The 26,671-nt window shown below is 35.2% G+C and overlaps 1 protein-coding gene across 3 annotated transcripts; it reads left to right on the top strand.

Moving 5' to 3' along the window:
• Nucleotides 1-18,236: 18,236 nt before the first annotated feature.
• On the top strand, nucleotides 18,237-26,547 carry chkb (choline kinase beta). Of its 3 annotated transcripts, XM_081372135.1 has the most exons (12): nucleotides 18,237-18,357; nucleotides 19,364-19,705; nucleotides 19,943-20,051; nucleotides 20,210-20,323; nucleotides 20,513-20,646; nucleotides 21,710-21,814; nucleotides 22,527-22,585; nucleotides 22,727-22,811; nucleotides 22,910-23,018; nucleotides 23,932-24,026; nucleotides 24,177-24,258; nucleotides 24,665-26,547. In XM_081372135.1, the coding sequence occupies exons 2-12, from the start codon at nucleotides 19,392-19,394 to the stop codon at nucleotides 24,719-24,721; spliced, it is 1,263 nt and encodes a 420-aa protein (XP_081228261.1). In that variant the 5' UTR covers nucleotides 18,237-18,357; nucleotides 19,364-19,391; the 3' UTR covers nucleotides 24,722-26,547. The 3 variants fall into 3 exon arrangements, with proteins under 3 accessions (XP_081228261.1, XP_081228260.1, XP_081228262.1); XM_081372134.1 differs by lacking the exon at nucleotides 18,237-18,357 and having other exon boundaries at nucleotides 18,991-19,705; XM_081372136.1 differs by lacking the exon at nucleotides 18,237-18,357 and having other exon boundaries at nucleotides 19,402-19,700.
• Nucleotides 26,548-26,671: the final 124 nt, after the last annotated feature.

Below are 26,671 nucleotides of genomic sequence, written 5' to 3'. Positions count from 1 at the left end.
CAACAGACAGCGGTTGAACCGAACCGTGAATTTTCTGAACCGTCGCATAATCCTATATAGTTCTACACTCAATTGTTATAATATTTCACAACATTGCTATTGGTTGTTGTATTTTTCAAAACTTGAAACGTATGCGTGTGTGTGTGTGTGTGTGTGTGTGTGTGTGTGTGTGTGTGTGTGTGTGTGTGTGTGTGTGTGTGTGTGTGTGTGTGTGTGTGTGTGTGTGTGTGTGTGTGTGTGTGTGTGTGTTGGATTTTTAAATGTTTTTGAAACAAGTCCCTTATGCTCACCCCACCCAGCCTGCATTTATTTGATTAAAATATATAGCCTGGGCTATAAACAACAGTAATAGGCCTACTGTGATATATTATTACAATTTTAAATAACAGTTTCTATTTGGACATATATTAAAAGTAGCCTACTTGTTTGTTTGTTTTTTTCTCCTGATTTCTAATTTTAACGATCTCATAGCTTTATTTATGCAATTGTAAATGCAGTGAAAATATATTAATGCCAGATCTGATGCCACTTCTGTGTCACCTATATATATGCACTGCAAAGATGGATTTTCATTTAATGATTTAATTTGACTGGTAACAGTGGTATTGTGTAATTATTCTAATAGAATTTAGTCTTTTCTCTCTGTTTTGCGTGCGTCATCATAATCATTGGTGTTGTTATTATTATTATTATTATTATTTATTTATTTATTTATTTATTTATTTAATTAATTAATTAATTTTTTGCCTCTGTCACAGTGTATTCTTAACCTGAATTAGCACTGTTCATAGAGGTACGGTAGGCAACACCAGTAGGTATCATGTAACACAAAATAAACATATTTTTTCTTCATGGATACATCATCTTAGTTTGGTTTTTATTTTGTTACCATTAGATCTGCAGACATCACTGGGTTTTAATTTGAGGTATAAAAACCTGACGATACCACATATTGAAACATACAAATTCATATAACATAAATTGCCTGTCATTTTCTTAATTTCTAAGTCAATAAAGTTAAATGAATAAATGTAGTGTAATGAAACAAACTATACCATTCAAAAGTATGGGGTCAGTAGTTTTTCAAAACAAATTAATACTTTCATTCAACAAGGAAGCATTAAATTGATCAAAACTGACAGTAAAGACTTTAACATTGTAACAACAACAACAACAACAACAACAACAACAACAACAACAACAAAAATCTATTTAAAAAATGTATATGAATATGAACTTTCTGTTCAAAGAATCCTTTAAAAAATGATCACAGTTTCCCCAAAAATATGAAGCAGCACAACTGATTTCAACATTGATAATAATAATAATAGGCCTAATAATGATTGTTTCTTGAGCAGCAAGTCAGCATATAAAGAATGATTTCTAAGGATCACGTGACACTGAAGATTGGAGTAATGATGCTGAAAATGCATCTTTGCATCACAGAAAAAAAAAACAAAAAAAAAAAAAACCCTTTTATGTCCAAATAGAAACTGTTATTTAAAATTGTAATAATACATAACAATACTGTTGTTTATACTACATTTTAATCATCAAATAAATGCAGGCTGGGTAAGCATAAGAGACTTATTTCAAAAAACATTAAAAAAATCCAACTGACCGCAGGGTAATAACGCGCGGTCAAGATCTACGGGTAATAACGGAGAAATTTGGATGCTTCTCACTAGATCTCGCAGCGAAGTTATAATTTCTGTGGCGAATTCACATGCTTTCTTTAGCCTATATCTTTGTGTAGTAACAGTGTCGCTTGATCAAGATCGGCTCGCGCTGCACTGACGTTGGTCCAAACTGATAAACTGTCAGTGAAGCAGAAGCGCAAATGATTATCGCATGCATGATTGAGTTTGCCATTTGATGTTGGGCAGCGTTTGTTGTGTTCCCGCCAGCGCGACTGCTATCTAAACTTTGGTCGGCAGGACCGAGCCGAAAGCCAACAACGGTTCAATACGAATATATAATTATAATTTATTTCTGTGATCAAAGCTGAATTTTCAGCATCATTAGTCCAGTCTTCAGTGTCACGTGATCCTTCAGAAATCATTCTAATATGATATATGAATAATGGTCAAAAAGCATTCGTTCCTATTATCAATGTTGAAAACAGTTATTTACATTTTTTTAGGATTCTTTGATGAATAGAAAGATCTTTTTATTTATTTTTTTGTAGAAAGCCATTCTTTAAAGTGAATTTCGTTTTGTATAAATTGTATCTTAATTTTAATCAGTGTTTCATCAACCAGTTGCCTGGATTTAATAAATTAGAAGGCAAATATAGCAGATAATCTAATCATGGAGGCGCCAGCGCGATTGCATTGCTTGTGAACTGAAGAACTGAAGCTCGTGCACTGAAGCTCGCGTCTCGACGTGCAGATTCTAAATATTTTAAATGATTGAGTGGTTTTATTGTGTTTTAATGTTATATGAAATGTTACCAATAGTTATTTTCTCATTTTATGTCATTATCATGAAAAAAAAAAAAAAAAAAAAAGAAAGATTCGAATTCAGGCTGTTAGAAGGTGCTCGGCGGGCGACTGAGACTCCATGCGGGCTAGCAGGTGCCCGCGGGCACCCACCATGTTGGAGACCACTGGTGTTGTACAGTATAAATTTCTTGGACTATTTAAATAAACCAAAAAGGTCATCGAGCTGCGATGGCAGCACACTCAACCCAGATCAGCCGACCCATCTAGCGATCAATGGGGAGACGCCAGCCTGCCCGCTCTCAACGACAAATACTGAGAGCGCGCGGCGGCTATTTATATGGCAGACTCGACCTGTCTTTCTCTTCGACGGTAACTGGAAATTCAAACTGCGATTTTTCTCACGTTTTAATATACTCGCGCGATCAAATATAGATGTGTTAAACACGATAAGAACACAAATTCTACGTTTATTCGTTAAAACAGTCGGTATTTCCCACATAATGCTTCTGCTTTGCAGCTGCTATTGGCGCACGTCACGATTTCTAAGCGCTGCTATTGGCGTACGTAATGTTTAGGTCACGATTATTAAGTATGTAAGGCGAACGGAACGGAACAGTTAAATTAACAATAAATTAACATTGTGAGTTACATTTAATAAACAATATTGTCAATATTGTTTGTTTTCCCTCTATTTTGCTGACGAGAATTTCAAAATAAAGCCATACCAGAGTCTCAATGCAACAGACAGCGGTTGAACCGAACCGTGAATTTTCTGAACCGTCGCATAATCCTATATAGTTCTACACTCAATTGTTATAATATTTCACAACATTGCTATTGGTTGTTGTATTTTTCAAAACTTGAAACGTATGCGTGTGTGTGTGTGTGTGTGTTGGATTTTTAAATGTTTTTGAAACAAGTCCCTTATGCTCACCCCACCCAGCCTGCATTTATTTGATTAAAATATATAGCCTGGGCTATAAACAACAGTAATAGGCCTACTGTGATATATTATTACAATTTTAAATAACAGTTTCTATTTGGACATATATTAAAAGTAGCCTACTTGTTTGTTTGTTTTTTTCTCCTGATTTCTAATTTTAACGATCTCATAGCTTTATTTATGCAATTGTAAATGCAGTGAAAATATATTAATGCCAGATCTGATGCCACTTCTGTGTCACCTATATATATGCACTGCAAAGATGGATTTTCATTTAATGATTTAATTTGACTGGTAACAGTGGTATTGTGTAATTATTCTAATAGAATTTAGTCTTTTCTCTCTGTTTTGCGTGCGTCATCATAATCATTGGTGTTGTTATTATTATTATTATTATTATTTATTTATTTATTTATTTATTTATTTAATTAATTAATTAATTTTTTGCCTCTGTCACAGTGTATTCTTAACCTGAATTAGCACTGTTCATAGAGGTACGGTAGGCAACACCAGTAGGTATCATGTGACACAAAATAAACATATTTTTTCTTCATGGATACATCATCTTAGTTTGGTTTTTATTTTGTTACCATTAGATCTGCAGACATCACTGGGTTTTAATTTGAGGTATAAAAACCTGACGATACCACATATTGAAACATACAAATTCATATAACATAAATTGCCTGTCATTTTCTTAATTTCTAAGTCAATAAAGTTAAATGAATAAATGTAGTGTAATGAAACAAACTATACCATTCAAAAGTATGGGGTCAGTAGTTTTTCAAAACAAATTAATACTTTCATTCAACAAGGAAGCATTAAATTGATCAAAACTGACAGTAAAGACTTTAACATTGTAACAACAACAACAACAACAACAACAACAACAAAAATCTATTTAAAAAATGTATATGAATATGAACTTTCTGTTCAAAGAATCCTTTAAAAAATGATCACAGTTTCCCCAAAAATATGAAGCAGCACAACTGATTTCAACATTGATAATAATAATAATAGGCCTAATAATGATTGTTTCTTGAGCAGCAAGTCAGCATATAAAGAATGATTTCTAAGGATCACGTGACACTGAAGATTGGAGTAATGATGCTGAAAATGCATCTTTGCATCACAGAAAAAAAAAAAAAAAAAAAAAAAAACCTTTTATGTCCAAATAGAAACTGTTATTTAAAATTGTAATAATACATAACAATACTGTTGTTTATACTACATTTTAATCATCAAATAAATGCAGGCTGGGTAAGCATAAGAGACTTATTTCAAAAAACATTAAAAAAATCCAACTGACCGCAGGGTAATAACGCGCGGTCAAGATCTACGGGTAATAACGGAGAAATTTGGATGCTTCTCACTAGATCTCGCAGCGAAGTTATAATTTCTGTGGCGAATTCACATGCTTTCTTTAGCCTATATCTTTGTGTAGTAACAGTGTCGCTTGATCAAGATCGGCTCGCGCTGCACTGACGTTGGTCCAAACTGATAAACTGTCAGTGAAGCAGAAGCGCAAATGATTATCGCATGCATGATTGAGTTTGCCATTTGATGTTGGGCAGCGTTTGTTGTGTTCCCGCCAGCGCGACTGCTATCTAAACTTTGGTCGGCAGGACCGAGCCGAAAGCCAACAACGGTTCAATACGAATATATAATTATAATTTATTTCTGTGATCAAAGCTGAATTTTCAGCATCATTAGTCCAGTCTTCAGTGTCACGTGATCCTTCAGAAATCATTCTAATATGATATATGAATAATGGTCAAAAAGCATTCGTTCCTATTATCAATGTTGAAAACAGTTATTTACATTTTTTTAGGATTCTTTGATGAATAGAAAGATCTTTTTATTTATTTTTTTGTAGAAAGCCATTCTTTAAAGTGAATTTCGTTTTGTATAAATTGTATCTTAATTTTAATCAGTGTTTCATCAACCAGTTGCCTGGATTTAATAAATTAGAAGGCAAATATAGCAGATAATCTAATCATGGAGGCGCCAGCGCGATTGCATTGCTTGTGAACTGAAGAACTGAAGCTCGTGCACTGAAGCTCGCGTCTCGACGTGCAGATTCTAAATATTTTAAATGATTGAGTGGTTTTATTGTGTTTTAATGTTATATGAAATGTTACCAATAGTTATTTTCTCATTTTATGTCATTATCATGAAAAAAAAAAAAAAAAAAAAAAGAAAGATTCGAATTCAGGCTGTTAGAAGGTGCTCGGCGGGCGACTGAGACTCCATGCGGGCTAGCAGGTGCCCGCGGGCACCCACCATGTTGGAGACCACTGGTGTTGTACAGTATAAATTTCTTGGACTATTTAAATAAACCAAAAAGGTCATCGAGCTGCGATGGCAGCACACTCAACCCAGATCAGCCGACCCATCTAGCGATCAATGGGGAGACGCCAGCCTGCCCGCTCTCAACGACAAATACTGAGAGCGCGCGGCGGCTATTTATATGGCAGACTCGACCTGTCTTTCTCTTCGACGGTAACTGGAAATTCAAACTGCGATTTTTCTCACGTTTTAATATACTCGCGCGATCAAATATAGATGTGTTAAACACGATAAGAACACAAATTCTACGTTTATTCGTTAAAACAGTCGGTATTTCCCACATAATGCTTCTGCTTTGCAGCTGCTATTGGCGCACGTCACGATTTCTAAGCGCTGCTATTGGCGTACGTAATGTTTAGGTCACGATTATTAAGTATGTAAGGCGAACGGAACGGAACAGTTAAATTAACAATAAATTAACATTGTGAGTTACATTTAATAAACAATATTGTCAATATTGTTTGTTTTCCCTCTATTTTGCTGACGAGAATTTCAAAATAAAGCCATACCAGAGTCTCAATGCAACAGACAGCGGTTGAACCGAACCGTGAATTTTCTGAACCGTCGCATAATCCTATATAGTTCTACACTCAATTGTTATAATATTTCACAACATTGCTATTGGTTGTTGTATTTTTCAAAACTTGAAACGTATGCGTGTGTGTGTGTGTGTGTGTTGGATTTTTAAATGTTTTTGAAACAAGTCCCTTATGCTCACCCCACCCAGCCTGCATTTATTTGATTAAAATATATAGCCTGGGCTATAAACAACAGTAATAGGCCTACTGTGATATATTATTACAATTTTAAATAACAGTTTCTATTTGGACATATATTAAAAGTAGCCTACTTGTTTGTTTGTTTTTTTCTCCTGATTTCTAATTTTAACGATCTCATAGCTTTATTTATGCAATTGTAAATGCAGTGAAAATATATTAATGCCAGATCTGATGCCACTTCTGTGTCACCTATATATATGCACTGCAAAGATGGATTTTCATTTAATGATTTAATTTGACTGGTAACAGTGGTATTGTGTAATTATTCTAATAGAATTTAGTCTTTTCTCTCTGTTTTGCGTGCGTCATCATAATCATTGGTGTTGTTATTATTATTATTATTATTATTTATTTATTTATTTATTTATTTATTTAATTAATTAATTAATTTTTTGCCTCTGTCACAGTGTATTCTTAACCTGAATTAGCACTGTTCATAGAGGTACGGTAGGCAACACCAGTAGGTATCATGTGACACAAAATAAACATATTTTTTCTTCATGGATACATCATCTTAGTTTGGTTTTTATTTTGTTACCATTAGATCTGCAGACATCACTGGGTTTTAATTTGAGGTATAAAAACCTGACGATACCACATATTGAAACATACAAATTCATATAACATAAATTGCCTGTCATTTTCTTAATTTCTAAGTCAATAAAGTTAAATGAATAAATGTAGTGTAATGAAACAAACTATACCATTCAAAAGTATGGGGTCAGTAGTTTTTCAAAACAAATTAATACTTTCATTCAACAAGGAAGCATTAAATTGATCAAAACTGACAGTAAAGACTTTAACATTGTAACAACAACAACAACAACAACAACAACAACAACAAAAATCTATTTAAAAAATGTATATGAATATGAACTTTCTGTTCAAAGAATCCTTTAAAAAATGATCACAGTTTCCCCAAAAATATGAAGCAGCACAACTGATTTCAACATTGATAATAATAATAATAGGCCTAATAATGATTGTTTCTTGAGCAGCAAGTCAGCATATAAAGAATGATTTCTAAGGATCACGTGACACTGAAGATTGGAGTAATGATGCTGAAAATGCATCTTTGCATCACAGAAAAAAAAAAAAAAAAAAAAAAAAACCTTTTATGTCCAAATAGAAACTGTTATTTAAAATTGTAATAATACATAACAATACTGTTGTTTATACTACATTTTAATCATCAAATAAATGCAGGCTGGGTAAGCATAAGAGACTTATTTCAAAAAACATTAAAAAAATCCAACTGACCGCAGGGTAATAACGCGCGGTCAAGATCTACGGGTAATAACGGAGAAATTTGGATGCTTCTCACTAGATCTCGCAGCGAAGTTATAATTTCTGTGGCGAATTCACATGCTTTCTTTAGCCTATATCTTTGTGTAGTAACAGTGTCGCTTGATCAAGATCGGCTCGCGCTGCACTGACGTTGGTCCAAACTGATAAACTGTCAGTGAAGCAGAAGCGCAAATGATTATCGCATGCATGATTGAGTTTGCCATTTGATGTTGGGCAGCGTTTGTTGTGTTCCCGCCAGCGCGACTGCTATCTAAACTTTGGTCGGCAGGACCGAGCCGAAAGCCAACAACGGTTCAATACGAATATATAATTATAATTTATTTCTGTGATCAAAGCTGAATTTTCAGCATCATTAGTCCAGTCTTCAGTGTCACGTGATCCTTCAGAAATCATTCTAATATGATATATGAATAATGGTCAAAAAGCATTCGTTCCTATTATCAATGTTGAAAACAGTTATTTACATTTTTTTAGGATTCTTTGATGAATAGAAAGATCTTTTTATTTATTTTTTTGTAGAAAGCCATTCTTTAAAGTGAATTTCGTTTTGTATAAATTGTATCTTAATTTTAATCAGTGTTTCATCAACCAGTTGCCTGGATTTAATAAATTAGAAGGCAAATATAGCAGATAATCTAATCATGGAGGCGCCAGCGCGATTGCATTGCTTGTGAACTGAAGAACTGAAGCTCGTGCACTGAAGCTCGCGTCTCGACGTGCAGATTCTAAATATTTTAAATGATTGAGTGGTTTTATTGTGTTTTAATGTTATATGAAATGTTACCAATAGTTATTTTCTCATTTTATGTCATTATCATGAAAAAAAAAAAAAAAAAAAAAAGAAAGATTCGAATTCAGGCTGTTAGAAGGTGCTCGGCGGGCGACTGAGACTCCATGCGGGCTAGCAGGTGCCCGCGGGCACCCACCATGTTGGAGACCACTGGTGTTGTACAGTATAAATTTCTTGGACTATTTAAATAAACCAAAAAGGTCATCGAGCTGCGATGGCAGCACACTCAACCCAGATCAGCCGACCCATCTAGCGATCAATGGGGAGACGCCAGCCTGCCCGCTCTCAACGACAAATACTGAGAGCGCGCGGCGGCTATTTATATGGCAGACTCGACCTGTCTTTCTCTTCGACGGTAACTGGAAATTCAAACTGCGATTTTTCTCACGTTTTAATATACTCGCGCGATCAAATATAGATGTGTTAAACACGATAAGAACACAAATTCTACGTTTATTCGTTAAAACAGTCGGTATTTCCCACATAATGCTTCTGCTTTGCAGCTGCTATTGGCGCACGTCACGATTTCTAAGCGCTGCTATTGGCGTACGTAATGTTTAGGTCACGATTATTAAGTATGTAAGGCGAACGGAACGGAACAGTTAAATTAACAATAAATTAACATTGTGAGTTACATTTAATAAACAATATTGTCAATATTGTTTGTTTTCCCTCTATTTTGCTGACGAGAATTTCAAAATAAAGCCATACCAGAGTCTCAATGCAACAGACAGCGGTTGAACCGAACCGTGAATTTTCTGAACCGTCGCATAATCCTATATAGTTCTACACTCAATTGTTATAATATTTCACAACATTGCTATTGGTTGTTGTATTTTTCAAAACTTGAAACGTATGCGTGTGTGTGTGTGTGTGTGTGTGTGTGTTGGATTTTTAAATGTTTTTGAAACAAGTCCCTTATGCTCACCCCACCCAGCCTGCATTTATTTGATTAAAATATATAGCCTGGGCTATAAACAACAGTAATAGGCCTACTGTGATATATTATTACAATTTTAAATAACAGTTTCTATTTGGACATATATTAAAAGTAGCCTACTTGTTTGTTTGTTTTTTTCTCCTGATTTCTAATTTTAACGATCTCATAGCTTTATTTATGCAATTGTAAATGCAGTGAAAATATATTAATGCCAGATCTGATGCCACTTCTGTGTCACCTATATATATGCACTGCAAAGATGGATTTTCATTTAATGATTTAATTTGACTGGTAACAGTGGTATTGTGTAATTATTCTAATAGAATTTAGTCTTTTCTCTCTGTTTTGCGTGCGTCATCATAATCATTAGTGTTGTTATTATTATTATTATTATTATTTATTTATTTATTTATTTATTTAATTAATTAATTAATTTTTTGCCTCTGTCACAGTGTATTCTTAACCTGAATTAGCACTGTTCATAGAGGTACGGTAGGCAACACCAGTAGGTATCATGTAACACAAAATAAACATATTTTTTCTTCATGGATACATCATCTTAGTTTGGTTTTTATTTTGTTACCATTAGATCTGCAGACATCACTGGGTTTTAATTTGAGGTATAAAAACCTGACGATACCACATATTGAAACATACAAATTCATATAACATAAATTGCCTGTCATTTTCTTAATTTCTAAGTCAATAAAGTTAAATGAATAAATGTAGTGTAATGAAACAAACTATACCATTCAAAAGTATGGGGTCAGTAGTTTTTCAAAACAAATTAATACTTTCATTCAACAAGGAAGCATTAAATTGATCAAAACTGACAGTAAAGACTTTAACATTGTAACAACAACAACAACAACAACAACAACAACAACAAAAATCTATTTAAAAAATGTATATGAATATGAACTTTCTGTTCAAAGAATCCTTTAAAAAATGATCACAGTTTCCCCAAAAATATGAAGCAGCACAACTGATTTCAACATTGATAATAATAATAATAGGCCTAATAATGATTGTTTCTTGAGCAGCAAGTCAGCATATAAAGAATGATTTCTAAGGATCACGTGACACTGAAGATTGGAGTAATGATGCTGAAAATGCATCTTTGCATCACAGAAAAAAAAAAAAAAAAAAAAAAAAAAAACCTTTTATGTCCAAATAGAAACTGTTATTTAAAATTGTAATAATACATAACAATACTGTTGTTTATACTATATTTTAATCATCAAATAAATGCAGGCTGGGTAAGCATAAGAGACTTATTTCAAAAAACATTAAAAAAATCCAACTGACCGCAGGGTAATAACGCGCGGTCAAGATCTACGGGTAATAACGGAGAAATTTGGATGCTTCTCACTAGATCTCGCAGCGAAGTTATAATTTCTGTGGCGAATTCACATGCTTTCTTTAGCCTATATCTTTGTGTAGTAACAGAGTGTCGCTTGATCAAGATCGGCTCGCGCTGCACTGACGTTGGTCCAAACTGATAAACTGTCAGTGAAGCAGAAGCGCAAATGATTATCGCATGCATGATTGAGTTTGCCATTTGATGTTGGGCAGCGTTTGTTGTGTTCCCGCCAGCGCGACTGCTATCTAAACTTTGGTCGGCAGGACCGAGCCGAAAGCCAACAACGGTTCAATACGAATATATAATTATAATTTATTTCTGTGATCAAAGCTGAATTTTCAGCATCATTAGTCCAGTCTTCAGTGTCACGTGATCCTTCAGAAATCATTCTAATATGATATATGAATAATGGTCAAAAAGCATTCGTTGCTATTATCAATGTTGAAAACAGTTATTTACATTTTTTTAGGATTCTTTGATGAATAGAAAGATCTTTTTATTTATTTTTTTGTAGAAAGCCATTCTTTAAAGTGAATTTCGTTTTGTATAAATTGTATCTTAATTTTAATCAGTGTTTCATCAACCAGTTGCCTGGATTTAATAAATTAGAGGGCAAATATAGCAGATAATCTAATCATGGAGGCGCCGGCGCGATTGCATTGCTTGTGAACTGAAGAACTGAAGCTCGTGCACTGAAGCTCGCGTCTCGACGTGCAGATTCTAAATATTTTAAATGATTGAGTGGTTTTATTGTGTTTTAATGTTATATGAAATGTTACCAATAGTTATTTTCTCATTTTATGTCATTATCATGAAAAAAAAAAAAAAAAAAAAAAAGAAAGATTCGAATTCAGGCTGTTTATAGAAGGTGCTCGGCGGGCGACTGAGACTCCATGCGGGCTAGCAGGTGCCCGCGGGCACCCACCATGTTGGAGACCACTGGTGTTGTACAGTATAAATTTCTTGGACTATTTAAATAAACAAAAAAATAAACCAAAAAGGTCATCGAGCTGCGATGGCAGCACACTCTACCCAGATCAGCCGACCCATCTAGCGATCAATGGGGAGACGCCAGCCTGCCCGCTCTCAACGACAAATACTGAGAGCGCGCGGCGGCTATTTATATGGCAGACTCGACCTGTCTTTCTCTTCGACGGTAACTGGAAATTCAAACTGCGATTTTTCTCACGTTTTAATATACTCGCGCGATCAAATATAGATGTGTTAAACACGATAAGAACACAAATTCTACGTTTATTCGTTAAAACAGTCGGTATTTCCCACATAATGCTTCTGCTTTGCAGCTGCTATTGGCGCACGTCACGATTTCTAAGCGCTGCTATTGGCGTACGTAATGTTTAGGTCACGATTATTAAGTATGTAAGGCGAACGGAACGGAACAGTTAAATTAACAATAAATTAACATTGTGAGTTACATTTAATAAACAATATTGTCAATATTGTTTGTTTTCCCTCTATTTTGCTGACGAGAATTTCAAAATAAAGCCATACCAGAGTCTCAATGCAACAGACAGCGGTTGAACCGAACCGTGAATTTTCTGAACCGTCGCATAATCCTATATAGTTCTACACTCAATTGTTATAATATTTCACAACATTGCTATTGGTTGTTGTATTTTTCAAAACTTGAAACGTATGCGTGTGTGTGTGTGTGTGTGTGTGTTGGATTTTTAAATGTTTTTGAAACAAGTCCCTTATGCTCACCCCACCCAGCCTGCATTTATTTGATTAAAATATATAGCCTGGGCTATAAACAACAGTAATAGGCCTACTGTGATATATTATTACAATTTTAAATAACAGTTTCTATTTGGACATATATTAAAAGTAGCCTACTTGTTTGTTTGTTTTTTCTCCTGATTTCTAATTTTAACGATCTCATAGCTTTATTTATGCAATTGTAAATGCAGTGAAAATATATTAATGCCAGATCTGATGCCACTTCTGTGTCACCTATATATATGCACTGCAAAGATGGATTTTCATTTAATGATTTAATTTGACTGGTAACAGTGGTATTGTGTAATTATTCTAATAGAATTTAGTCTTTTCTCTCTGTTTTGCGTGCGTCATCATAATCATTAGTGTTGTTATTATTATTATTATTATTATTATTATTTATTTATTTATTTATTTAATTAATTAATTATTTTTTTGCCTCTGTCACAGTGTATTCTTAACCTGAATTAGCACTGTTCATAGAGGTACGGTAGGCAACACCAGTAGGTATCATGTAACACAAAATAAACATATTTTTTCTTCATGGATACATCATCTTAGTTTGGTTTTTATTTTGTTACCATTAGATCTGCAGACATCACTGGGTTTTAATTTGAGGTATAAAAACCTGACGATACCACATATTGAAACATACAAATTCATATAACATAAATTGCCTGTCATTTTCTTAATTTCTAAGTCAATAAAGTTAAATGAATAGTGTAATGAAACAAACTATACCATTCAAAAGTATGGGGTCAGTAGTTTTTCAAAACAAATTAATACTTTCATTCAACAAGGAAGCATTAAATTGATTAAAACTGACAGTAAAGACTTTAACATTGTAACAACAACAACAACAACAACAACAACAAAAATCTATTTAAAAAATGTATATGAATATGAACTTTCTGTTCAAAGAATCCTTTAAAAAATGATCACAGTTTCCCCAAAAATATGAAGCAGCACAACTGATTTCAACATTGATAATAATAATAATAGGCCTAATAATGATTGTTTCTTGAGCAGCAAGTCAGCATATAAAGAATGATTTCTAAGGATCACGTGACACTGAAGATTGGAGTAATGATGCTGAAAATGCATCTTTGCATCACAGAAAAAAAAAAAAAAAAAAAAAAAAAAAAGAAAAAAAAACCTTTTATGTCCAAATAGAAACTGTTATTTAAAATTGTAATAATACATAACAATACTGTTGTTTATACTATATTTTAATCATCAAATAAATGCAGGCTGGGTAAGCATAAGAGACTTATTTCAAAAAACATTAAAAAAATCCAACTGACCGCAGGGTAATAACGCGCGGTCAAGATCTACGGGTAATAACGGAGAAATTTGGATGCTTCTCACTAGATCTCGCAGCGAAGTTATAATTTCTGTGGCGAATTCACATGCTTTCTTTAGCCTATATCTTTGTGTAGTAACAGAGTGTCGCTTGATCAAGATCGGCTCGCGCTGCACTGACGTTGGTCCAAACTGATAAACTGTCAGTGAAGCAGAAGCGCAAATGATTATCGCATGCATGATTGAGTTTGCCATTTGATGTTGGGCAGCGTTTGTTGTGTTCCCGCCAGCGCGACTGCTATCTAAACTTTGGTCGGCAGGACCGAGCCGAAAGCCAACAACGGTTCAATACGAATATATAATTATAATTTATTTCTGTGATCAAAGCTGAATTTTCAGCATCATTAGTCCAGTCTTCAGTGTCACGTGATCCTTCAGAAATCATTCTAATATGATATATGAATAATGGTCAAAAAGCATTCGTTGCTATTATCAATGTTGAAAACAGTTATTTACATTTTTTTAGGATTCTTTGATGAATAGAAAGATCTTTTTATTTATTTTTTTGTAGAAAGCCATTCTTTAAAGTGAATTTCGTTTTGTATAAATTGTATCTTAATTTTAATCAGTGTTTCATCAACCAGTTGCCTGGATTTAATAAATTAGAAGGCAAATATAGCAGATAATCTAATCATGGAGGCGCCGATGTTGTGCCGAATTTCGACTCCCTGCCAAATTATTACCCCCCTCGTTGAAGTCAGTAGCCTACCTGATTGCCTAATCCTAACCCCTCCCCTAATTCTAACCCCTCCCCCACAACTAATCCTAAACCTACCAATACTAGGGGGGTAATAATTTTGGTGGGGGTCGAAATTCGGCACAACACCGGCAGATTTGAAATAATACGGCCACCATAGGAGTTAAAACGCCCTCGGAATGGGAGGGGCTAGAAAGGTAATATTCAGATATACAATTTCACCGCTAGATGGGAGAAAATCCTACACAGTGTAGCTTTAAGGCTGTCAGTATCCAGATCTAAGCTTTTAAAACACTTCAGGTTACATGGACACGGACACTCATATCCATATATATATTTCCTTACTGCCCATGCACTTTTAAAACACGGAATGCGTTGTGGTCCCTCGAAACTTGTGGCCACCCTTGGCCACCCTTGGCCGACTCCTGGCCACCCCACTGGCCACCCCGCTGGCCAGTATAAATTTTAGTAGCATCAGTTATGCATTTCATCCCTAATGCACAGCCAGGCAGGCCGCTCTAGACCTTCGATCACACACAGTAGCCAGTACTCCCCCGGGACCCCCGCCCATAGACTGTAAAAAAATAGCCCCCGCCCCTCCGTCAATGCCGCTGTTGCGCGCTCAGACAGCAACAGCTCAGTGCGTGCCCGTCAGTCAACAATTTCAAAAGAAGTTAAGAAGACGAAGAAGACTACCGCGTCAGTTTGGGTGACAAAGTCATCTGAAGTCATTCCATAGCTTAATGTGAGGGACTGAAGTCTATTTACATCATTTAAGTTTATGGAAACTCGTTTTCCCTCCTCTGTGGCGGTCAATCATTCTCCATTCAGTATTCAAACAGCGCGCGCGCCTCTGCCGGTTGGATGCACGGTAAAACTCTCTCCATTATGATATATTCACATTATAATGCATTATCTGTAGATAAAAGGTTGTGGATTTGCATAAAATGACTTTATTTTGTTGGGGTTTGTTGCTGTTTTTAAACGACTTACTACCGTGTGCTTGTTAGATCACACACATCACAAGGACTATGAATCGGCATCAAACGCACAATAACTGGAATTTAAAACTGTGAAACAAATGATCAATAAACTGTTGGATAGATAGACACTAGGATTTGTGTGCTCGACATTTCTTTGCTTTGTGCCGTGAACTTTTAAATGCTCACTTGTTCAGCGCAGCGCTGCACACTGTGACTCCATGTTGCTTTGAGCACATCATTCTGCACCCGCGATGCGCATACACGCTTTGTGCGCTCTGTTTTGAAGCATTTCATATTATCATGGTTTTGCGCACTGAAAGATTATTAAAAGCCTATATTTTATATACCTAGCCTGCTCAATACATTTAAAATAAGCGTCATTTAATTGTATATTATTTCTTTGTAGTGTAGGCTATATAAATATATACACTTCTGAATTCTTGACATTAATATATAAATATAATATATTTGTATCTGCTTTTCCCCAGTAACTGTTTTGTTTGCAATAAATGTACACCTTATGCCAAATATAATTGCAAAATAAAACAGAATTGTTGTGTAACTCAAAATGTTAACTGTACTGTTATTAGTCTAAGCATATTATATCATTAGTAACATTAAATATAACACAATAAACCATCATATAGTATATCAGTAGGAGTTTCCTTAAGTCTTTCTGATAGTTTTCTACAGGCAGGTTTACTACAACAGTAGAAAAAAATTCTGAAATTATGGTTTATAGTTTTGGTGTGCCACCCCAAGATTTTAAGTGGCCCCATCTGGCCACCCCTATGAAAAATTTCTGGAGGCGCCACTGCTTATCGGGGTCAGCCCGATGTTCCCACAGCCCTGTGTTCCCACATTTCTAAGATTTTTTTTTTTTCGATTTGTCTAAATCCCAGTTACGAGTAGGGGTGGGGTCAGCTTATCGAAGATTTGCGGTTCATGTTCGTTTGTAATAATTTTTTATGTCTGTAAGTGCTGTTAAAGAAATACTGTAAGTGTTGGTGTATGATAATATTGTAAAGACTGTCACAAATTTAACAGCAACCAACCTGATTTGTCCTTTTTGATCATTTCTGAACCCAGCTCCTCAAAATTTTAAAAAAGACAGGAGGAACAACGGCACAGAAGATCAGAAGCATCAGTTATGGATGTAAATTCATCATCAGTTTAAATCTGACAATAATTCACTATAGATTCAAAGAATTTTCACCCAAAGATGAAAATTCAGTCATTATTTACTCAGCTTCATGTCACTGAATCTCTTTTGTTTTTTGCTTTTCTGAATTAAAAAGGTGAATTATGGCCAGTTTGTCCTGCTCATTTCTTCCCATTCAATAAAAGTCAATGGTCAGTTCTTGTTCTGAAGCTTCAAAAGTCACATGGAATTGTTTGATGCTATATTGAACCTTCAGAAGAAGAACTTTGACTGTCATTGTAATGACAGAAACGAGCAGGAAAAACAGGTCAACATTCTATTTCCTAGGAAGAAAAAAAGACTTTGGGAGTTTGAATAACATAAGGATAACTTAGTTTACTTGTACTGGTTCTCTGAATTTTGGGGCCTTCACAGATGCAGATAATACATTTTTTGGCTCTTGTAGAAATAACAGTGGGATAATTTGTTAATTCTTCTGGACACTGCTATTTGTCTCATTGTTCAGAATGACACCACTGGAAAAAGGACGTGAATGTATCCTGAAAGCACTTGCCGTTAACTGGATGAGGGCCCCTCAAACCTTGTGAAAGGAGTGCATGGTACATTTTTTACATTATTATTTACTATAAAAACTATTGTATGTTTCTCTAAAACCGCAACTCCCCCTTTCACACCTGATCTGTTGTTAATTGTTTCTTTTTGTATTTGACTTTTTTAGGATGTTGAACATGATGAAACCCTAACCTCGATTTGCAAGACCAGGAATCTATGTGGTCAGACATGAGAAGGGGCAGAGGCTACAGATCCTAACAAAGATCTTGGCATCATGATTTAAGGCATCTAAATACAGGAAAACTTGAACAATGTGTGTTCTTCGATGCTTGGTCTTATTTACGCCTGAAAAATAAACTCCTGTAATCTGAGGTCAGGACCATTTCTCCTTTTTCCATAACGTTGAACTGGCTGTTACAGTAGGCTATTCAATATCAACCATGTTACTATACGTTCAGTAAAACACCGAAATCAATAGCAAGTAAAAAGGATGTTTATTGATAATCAAGTCGGCAGAATAGTCATGAGTGGCCAGGTGATGCAAGTGCCCGGGAATAGTAGCTCTTGGCAGCGCAGGGACACCGATGAACAACCCGATCCTCCGTGTGGTAGAAAGTATAATGAATGTCCAACACGATCTCCGAAGCCGACTCAGGAACTAGAAGATAATCCTCCGTGGAAGAAGGCAGAACATGCCGAAAACGTGCCGAATTTCGACCCCCGCCAAATTATTTCCCCCCTAGTATTGGTAGGTTTAGGATTAGTTATGGGGGAGGGGTTAGGATTAGGCAATCAGGTAGCCTTGCTGACTTTAACGAGGGGGGTAATAATTTGGCAGGGGATCGAAACTCGGCATAACACCTGTTCTGGTCCACATAATCCAGGGTGCAAACACGGGGACCTCGGAGACATCCACAACGATCTGACAAACACAAGACGAAAACTGTGAGTATAAATAGGCGCCGCTGATAAGATGCCGCTGGTCAGCAGAAGTGATCAGCGACCATGCCCATACGCACACACAACACACAGTGCGAGAAAGAGTCAGTGAATTCAAGAACGGTGACAGACACATATTGAACTAAAATAATGCTATAAACATTAACTAAACAGAATATGATGTAACACACCAATGTAAAATACATAGTCTTTAATAAATAAACATAACCTAGATAAATATTCTAGAAAAGAATATTCGTTTTTAAATAAAATGTAAGCAAATATAATGGTAGCAAAAATAATATAATTTTCAGGCGTAGCCTACTTCTAAAAAAAACACTTCTTCGGATAGCCTACTTAAAGTGAAATCACATAAAGGCTATATTACAAATATTATTTTTATTGTATATAGTCCAGTTACTTTAGTTAACTAATTATTAGATTTTACTGTAACATTGTACTTTTCAACATATAATATATTGTGCTTTTTTGTACTGTGTGTTAAATTAACTACACTTCCCACTTATTGTAGTTGTGTGTTAGAACTGACCATTCAGCGCCCTGGCTTTAAGGGGGCGGTACTTAGAAATGGGTCGCGTTGCCGCAGTATCCAAATCTGATTGGTTAAAAAAAATTGTCAATCTTCTAAAGTCTCTCTGCATTCTGCAATGTCTACGCTAACGGCTGACTTCAGAAGGAAGTAGTGGAAGTTATAGTGCGGAGATATTTAATTAACAGCCTTTACAGTTTGTTACTACGTCTGTGTAGTTAATGTAACATTTAAGGAATGGTAAAGTGGAAAAATAGCTATTGATTTTTCTGATATTTTTAATCCAACGGCTGTTTCTCTTGCCGTAAACGCAGTTCTGATATCGCGAGCGATTATATGTTTCATTGTGCGCTCGTGACAGTGGTGCATGTGCATTTATCAAGCTCAATGAATGCTGCTTCTGGGGCGGTTCGGTGTCCTTGGTTATAACGTTAGCGGTTCGGTTCTCTCACTCTCTTTAAGGAGCATTGGGTTTCTAGCACGTAAGACTATGAATTCGGGCCAAAAAGTGAAATGCATGAGTGATGGTGCTGGCAATGTAGGCAGATGCGTTAAAGATGACGCGGATTCGGACAGACCTGCTGGCGCAGACTTTCTGATGGTGGCCGAAGAGAGACATCCGAGAACCGGCAGTCCGCGCGGCACTAACGGGGATGATGACTCTGAAGCGGAGTCACACATGGACGGGCGTAACGTGGATGTGGACCCGGATACTAAAAGGAGGGCGTTCACCTGGTGCCGAGACTTTCTGTCCGGGTCTTGGAAGGCTATATCAGAACATGACTTTCGGATCAAAATAGTAAGGTAATAAACCTGTTATGAAAGTTCATATAGCCTAAGTATTTAAGATTCTAAATAATCATATGTCCTAAGCAAGAGCATTTCATATTTACCCTTGCCTATATTTATAATACATATGTGTATTATCTTTTGATCCATGAAATCAGTAGTGATCCACTATTTATTCTTATTAAATATCGACCTTATATAAACTGTGTGAATAGGAATAAAGTATGATACTGCTTTTGTTTGTGCCTGCAGTGGAGGACTCAGTAACCTGCTGTATATGTGCAGTTTACCAAACGATGTTCAGCCTGCCGGGACTGAACCTGGAAGAGTTCTGCTCCGGATCTATGGGGCCATTCTGCAGGTGGGCCACCCTGATCACATTCAGTAGACCAAAAATACAGTTGCAAAAGCAAGCTGATAGGAGTCTATATCTTAGGGAAGATCTTTATTGCCCAATGTTGTCGATTCACTCTTATATAACTAATGGATATCTAATTAATTGTTCATATGCACACACAGGGAGTGGATTCTCTTGTTTTGGAAAGTGTGATGTTTGCCATTTTAGCAGAGAGAGAGTTGGGCCCACGGCTCTATGGCATTTTCCCAGAAGGCCGTCTTGAGCAGTACTTGCCTGTGAGTCTTACACCAAAATCCCAGATCCTACATGCATGTTTTAAAATGAATCTTTAAACACAGCAACTCTTGAATAATGCAGTCATTCTATGGAGTGATTTTCAAACCTTAATCATAGATCAAACATTTTACATTCTACATATTTCTGCATTGTAAGAGTGATAAGTCAGATCTGCTTCTTTTCCACAGAGTGATCGTTTGCGTACGGAGCAGTTGGGGTTCCCAGAGATCTCAGCTGAAATAGCCAGTAAGGTGGCACGATTCCACGGCATGGAGATGCCATTCAACAAGGAACCCAAATGGCTGTTTGGAACCATTGACAGGTAAAAGTCTTAAGGCCTGGTGTACTTAATTTTCCGCATTCCGCTCCAAGTATACTCCTTTGGCCGTGAGCGCAGAGAGACACATTCAGCACTGTCTAGTGCACTTTGTTTTCACGCGCTCAAGCTTAACTATCTGTTTGGCTGATTCGGGAAAGATGTTTTAAACAGACACATTTTGTTGAAATTTTAACACTGAAAATGAACACTTTAAATTCTTAGTTTACCTGAAGAATAACAAAAAAATGCCCTAGAAAATTTAATTAAGCTAATGGAAGAAATTTGTCTTAAAGGGCTCTGTTTAAGTTTTGGTTCTTTAAAACCTGCCTTCCACAAAGCATTGACTTCTTTGATTGGTCAGCCAGACACAGTCTGTTGTAATTGTTATAGCAGTAACATATAATCATAAAAGTTCAAGCCCAAGTCACCTTTGCAAGCAAATACTTTATTTTAGGTATTTTTAGGTAATTCTTTATTTTAAATAAATACTGTAACATTTCAGATGTGATATTATGACTGTCATTTCTCTACATCACAGTGAAAACTGAATGTCCATATAACACACTGACCTGCTTCAAACTGCATGGGTTGTTAGAAAAATGGTGAAAACACAACAAAAGGTTGTGGTTGTACTGCTGAGGAATAGTGTCATAAATTTATTTTAACCACTGATTCTTTAATTCCTTTGCCTTTTAGAAGTCCATGTGATGATGTTTTGCCCTCGTAGTGAACATTTTTTTCTTTTCTTGGCATAGTGATAAACTATTCCTGGCCTTATAACTACCTTTGTTTGAGGGCGAGCCAAAGCAGGCAAGCGCATTCAATTGCGTTACATAGTGACGTCACCACGTTATGGAAATAATAGCAGACTATTATAATTGTTTAACTGCTATATTACACACTAAAGGAAAGGTAAAAATGAAAAAAAAAAGCATAATATTTTACAAATTATGTTTAAATTAAACAGATTGTGGTTTATTATGTTTGCTGTGTACTGTATGTTTAAATTGGCATCAGTTTTAAATGACTGTTTATGTTAAATTATTGTTTTTGTCCCTCTGAACAGGTACATGGAGCAAGTTAAAACAATACAATTTGTGCGTGAAGCTCACATTAAGAAATTTAAAAAGCTGATGAAGTATGATCTTCCTGCAGAACTGGAGAGTCTGAGGTAAGAAATATGACATGTGAATAGAAAGAGCAGAGAGGTTGAATGAAAAGCATTTTGTGATATTAAACTTCCAGTTAACAGTAAACGTTCAAAGTCATTGAATGCATGAAGCAGCTAAAAGTTTTCCGTTCTAAAAGTTTGAATTTCTTATTATTATCAATGTTGAAAACAGCCATTCTGCTTAATATGTTTGTGGAAACATTTATAATAAAAAATCTGGATTTTTAGTGAATAGAGAGTTCAAAAGAACAGCATTTATTTGAAATGGAAATCTTTTGTATAATTATAAATATCTTTACTATCACTTTTGATCAATTAAATGCATCCTTGCTGAACAAAAGTATTAATTTCTTTCAAAGAAAAAAAAAACCGTACTGACCCCAAACATTTGAACGGCTTTGTTGTATGCCAGCACCCTTAGCCCAGTTCCAGGCATCACTGATTAGGCACTCTTACAGGAAGCTGCATTCTGTGCATACTCAGCTTGCTTTGTCAATCACACACACACGCACACTTGATTGTGTAACTTTTATCTGAATGAAATGCTTACCTACTGCTCTGTATGTGTGTGTGTGTGTGTGTTCCTGCCCATTGCTGCACATTTTGTTCAATGGGCTTTTAAACACCGAAAACAATCATTTTAAAAGCAGGTTTATAAGAGCAATGTGAAAAAATAGCACTTAATCATGTGCCGTCTCTCTCTCTCTGTCAGGTCACTGCTGGCAGCTACTCCTTCTCCTGTTGTGTTCTGCCATAATGATGTACAGGAAGGTAAAAGATCACACATTTGCATTCATACACGCATACTAGTGTTTAATCTGGTAATCTGATACGGGTCTATCAGTCACTGTTACGCTGTACCATTATGTAACATCTGCCCTTTCACCTATAAAATCATACTCTGTTTTTCAGGGAATATCCTCATGCTGGATGGGCGAGAGAATTCATCTGACAAACTAATGCTTATTGATTTTGAATACAGCAGCTATAACTACAGGTAAATCTACCATATATAGCACACATCTGCATACTACTTTATAGTTTATGATAAATGCAGCTCTAAAGAACTCTGATTTTGATCTGTTCTGAGTGCAGAGGCTTTGATTTTGGGAATCATTTCTGTGAATGGATATATGACTACACATATGACCAGTGGCCCTTCTTCAAGGCAAAGGTTGAGAATTACCCTGACAGACAACAGCAGGTGAGTCACTAACTGCCCACCCACACGTTACAGCCTAATCATTATTTGTCTTGATATTACAAAAGATTAGACGAGCAAAAAACACAAAAAAGGTTGACTTGTAGACTGACAAGCTGTCAGCTGAAAAACAAAATTACAATTTCATTTTCATTTTCTTTAGATGTTGCGTACAATCACTCCAAAGCATCTATACGAGTAGTAAAAGTAAAATTAAGAACATTATAAAATAACTAGGTACAGCATTTAAAAAAAAAAAACATGCTTTGTATCAAGCATTTTGATTAAAGGAAAAGATGAAGAAACATGAGTTAAATGTTAATTGTTATATTCACTTAATTGTGAATAAAAGTTGTGAATGTAATGTTATCCAGTATATTAAGGAATAATTTATGGGGACATAAAAGTGTAAAAAAAAAAAAAACTGAAACCTTAGAATGATTCTATGCCAGATTTATTGTTGTTGTTTTTTTTCCGCTGTTTTTGTTGCACACACAGTACAGCATCATCATAAATTATATAATTGACATTATTTTGCTGCTTGATATTTGTCCATCTTTGTCAAGTAGTTGTAAGAAATCATTTGTGTTGGACATGATTTGGATATTATTTTGTGACTCTACCATCTAGTGGAATGTTTTGGAACTGATGTGACATAAAAAGTGTGTCAAAGGTTATCACAATAACTTTTACATGCAGAGGTCAGCAGCCTGACTCGCACAATATTAATATTTAACAGCATAATATTTAATTGTCCAAGATTTTAATCCTGACTCAAAGTCATTCGAAATTAGGTAAATTGTGTCATGAAGCAGGGGACAATGTCAATCCTTTTAAAATATCTGTAACACAATAAAAAATAAATAAAATAAAAGATATTCCTATAGATAGTATTTTAAGAGTCTTTGTTTTTCAGTTACATTTTATCAGACACTATCTGTCAGAAAGAGGAGGAACTGCACCTGCAGACCAAGCCAGGATAGAGGAGGACATGATCATTGAGGCGAACCGGTATGAAACGCATTTACTATCAAACTTTTATTGACATAACCTGGAAAGAACATCACTGTGTACTGTTTGATGAATTTTCCCCTCCACCTAGTAACCTTTCTATCTGGTTGTCTTCCAATCTCTCAAAAACAATCACACGCGCACAAACAGGTTTGCCCTTGCGTCTCATTTCCTCTGGGGTCTGTGGTCCATTATTCAAGCCAAGATCTCCAAAATCGAGTTTGGATACATGGTAAAATATACAAACTGTATCACAACACACAGGTTATAAACCTCATAAACATTTTTCTAATCCTTGTACAATCCTTGATTTATTTAGGACTGTCAGTGTATTTAAATTGTAATGGAATTGCTTGATGCCCTAACTGATCACGTTAATTGCATTATCAGTGGTGACCAGTACATCACCTGAAAATATAAATATTCACTTATAATTCATTTTAAGATTGTAGTTCATGTACCGTAAATGGATAAGTAATCCTTGATTCTGAGAGCTCAAACAGCATCATAGTTATGTATACAGTAAACATAGCAGTGTGTACAGAACAAATCCCCTCTGTTTGTCACTGATCTGAAGCCATGTGAAACTTCACCTCATTTCTGTCTCTATCTCTTTCTGTTTCTGTTTTTCTCTAAAGGACTACGCACAGCACAGGTTTGACACATACTTCAAACAGAAGAAGCTCATTTCCTAAATGGCACTCACAGAGTGTGCTTCAGGATATCATTTTGCATCACCTACTGTTTAGGTATTGATTTATTTTTTTCAACCATTCAAGGAAGGGCACAGTACAAAACGATTAAGACTGTTAAAGAACGGTTAAACCTGGGGAACATACTAATTATTATATTATGAAAAAGTCCAAAGATATCCTGCCTTAAACTCATTTTGTAGGGCTTTATAGTTGTTTGGTCCCTTCCAAAAATATGAAGTTACAAATGATCTGCAACTTATTGGAAAAAAATGGTTTGATTAAATCCTAGATATAATTCATTCACTGTTGGTGCCACTTCATTATACAAGGCAAACTGTAAATTCATTTGGTCAGTTTATTTATAATCTAGCTGCATTTTTAATATATTTTATGTGTTTACATTTTATCTAACATATATGTGGTCAACATTATCTATTAAGAATCAATCTGTCCATCATTAATACTGTGTAAACTACAGGGTCCAAATTATGTCTGTGTCCTCGTCTCATATTGTTTGTCCTGTCATCTTAAGAAACGGTTTAGTAGCTTGTTTATTTTTCCTCCTCCAGAATTTAAAAATATTACAAAATGATGTTGCATCCTTATTTATATACTGTGAAATACATTGCACATCTTTTTTTAAGCAAGCTCAGGAGTCCATGATAATTTCTGAATGTCACATAAGCTGGCTGCTACTGCTTCTTTGTCATGATTTTGAATGGCTGTATTTCATATAACAATTTCAGCTAATAATAATAATAATTGGAAATAATTGTTTTGAGCTCTGCTTTTTTGTTTTACTTTTAATTGTCACTTTTTAATTGTTAAATCTCTGCTTTTCCATATTAATATGTAGCAATAGCTATACAACCATCTTGTATACATTTCTGAACTGCACTTTAAGGAATAAGGAAGTGTAAGTACTAAACTGACAAATGCCGTTGTCATGTTTCTAAACACAAAGTTCTTGTAACTGTTGATGTGTTTTTCTGTTTTAATTGTTTTATGCCTATTTATGATTTACATGTCCAAAGCAAGTATACTTTGTTCAGTTCAACCAAATGGGAAATTTATCTCTGTTTGAGTCTTCAATCAAAAATTGGTGGCAGAGAAACAACACAAATGCAGTATAGTACTATTATACAGTGAATTGGAGGGATCATCATCATCGTAATAGCTTTGTTAGAATCATATTGGGAGTGTTTATATGGACACACTTATGCTGTTGTTTTTGTCATTGTCCATAAATTAATTTATCTGTATCATTTTCACTTATGTAGTAAACTTATGCAAACATCGAGGGACCATGAGAGTATTGGGCTTGGCCACTTTCACATGCTCCTTATATCATTGTTAATATTGAATCTGTAATTTGTAATATTGAGTTGAGAAGCAATAGCACTGTAAGAACAAATGTTTAATTCTACAATTGCTTTGGCTAATCTAAGTTACATTTTAGACTTGTCTCTCTATTTCTGTTTGTTCCTTCGCACTGCAGTTATCCATACATTTTTCTCATAAAAAAAAAAACATGCAGACATTGGTGTGATTGTCGTATTCAAAATTGGTGGCGGTATCTTAAAGGTTAAAAGATCAGAGCTGTTAGCATAAGGGTTATGGATACAATTTCAAGTACTGGTGAGCAATGAATTGTAGAGATGTTTTGGATTTGTTAATGTCTGCCATAATATGTCATATCTTTCATACAATATATTGATAAAAAAAAATGCACTATTCAAAATACATATACACTATATACAACTTTGAGAAATGTACCAGTAAAAAAAAAAAACTGCGTTTTAATAAAAAAACATGAATATATACTGTACATTCTATTGTAATCAAGCATCAGCAGTTCCCAACATGGTTCAAGTGTTGTGTAATTCAGTAGACTGAACAGAGTGGCCCACCAGATTTTGTTTCCTGATCCAGCGATTCCTTAAAATAGCT

The sequence above is a fragment of the Scardinius erythrophthalmus genome (genome assembly GCF_964197995.2).
Source record: "Scardinius erythrophthalmus genome assembly, chromosome: 8".
Classification (NCBI taxonomy): Eukaryota; Metazoa; Chordata; class Actinopteri; order Cypriniformes; family Leuciscidae; genus Scardinius; species Scardinius erythrophthalmus.
This window is presented reverse-complemented; position numbering and strand designations above follow the sequence as displayed.

What these genes read in the sequence shown, in the direction of transcription:
- chkb (XM_081372134.1), top strand. Translation starts at nt 19,293, where the DNA reads ATGCTGCTTCTGGGGCGGTTCGGTGTCCTTGGTTATAACGTTAGCGGT. An exon ending in CTGTTTGGAACCATTGACAG is followed by an intron (nt 20,647 to 21,709) that starts GTAAAAGTCTTA and finishes CCCTCTGAACAG; the next exon opens with GTACATGGAGCAAGTTAAAA. An exon ending in CCATAATGATGTACAGGAAG is followed by an intron (nt 22,586 to 22,726) that starts GTAAAAGATCAC and finishes TCTGTTTTTCAG; the next exon opens with GGAATATCCTCATGCTGGAT.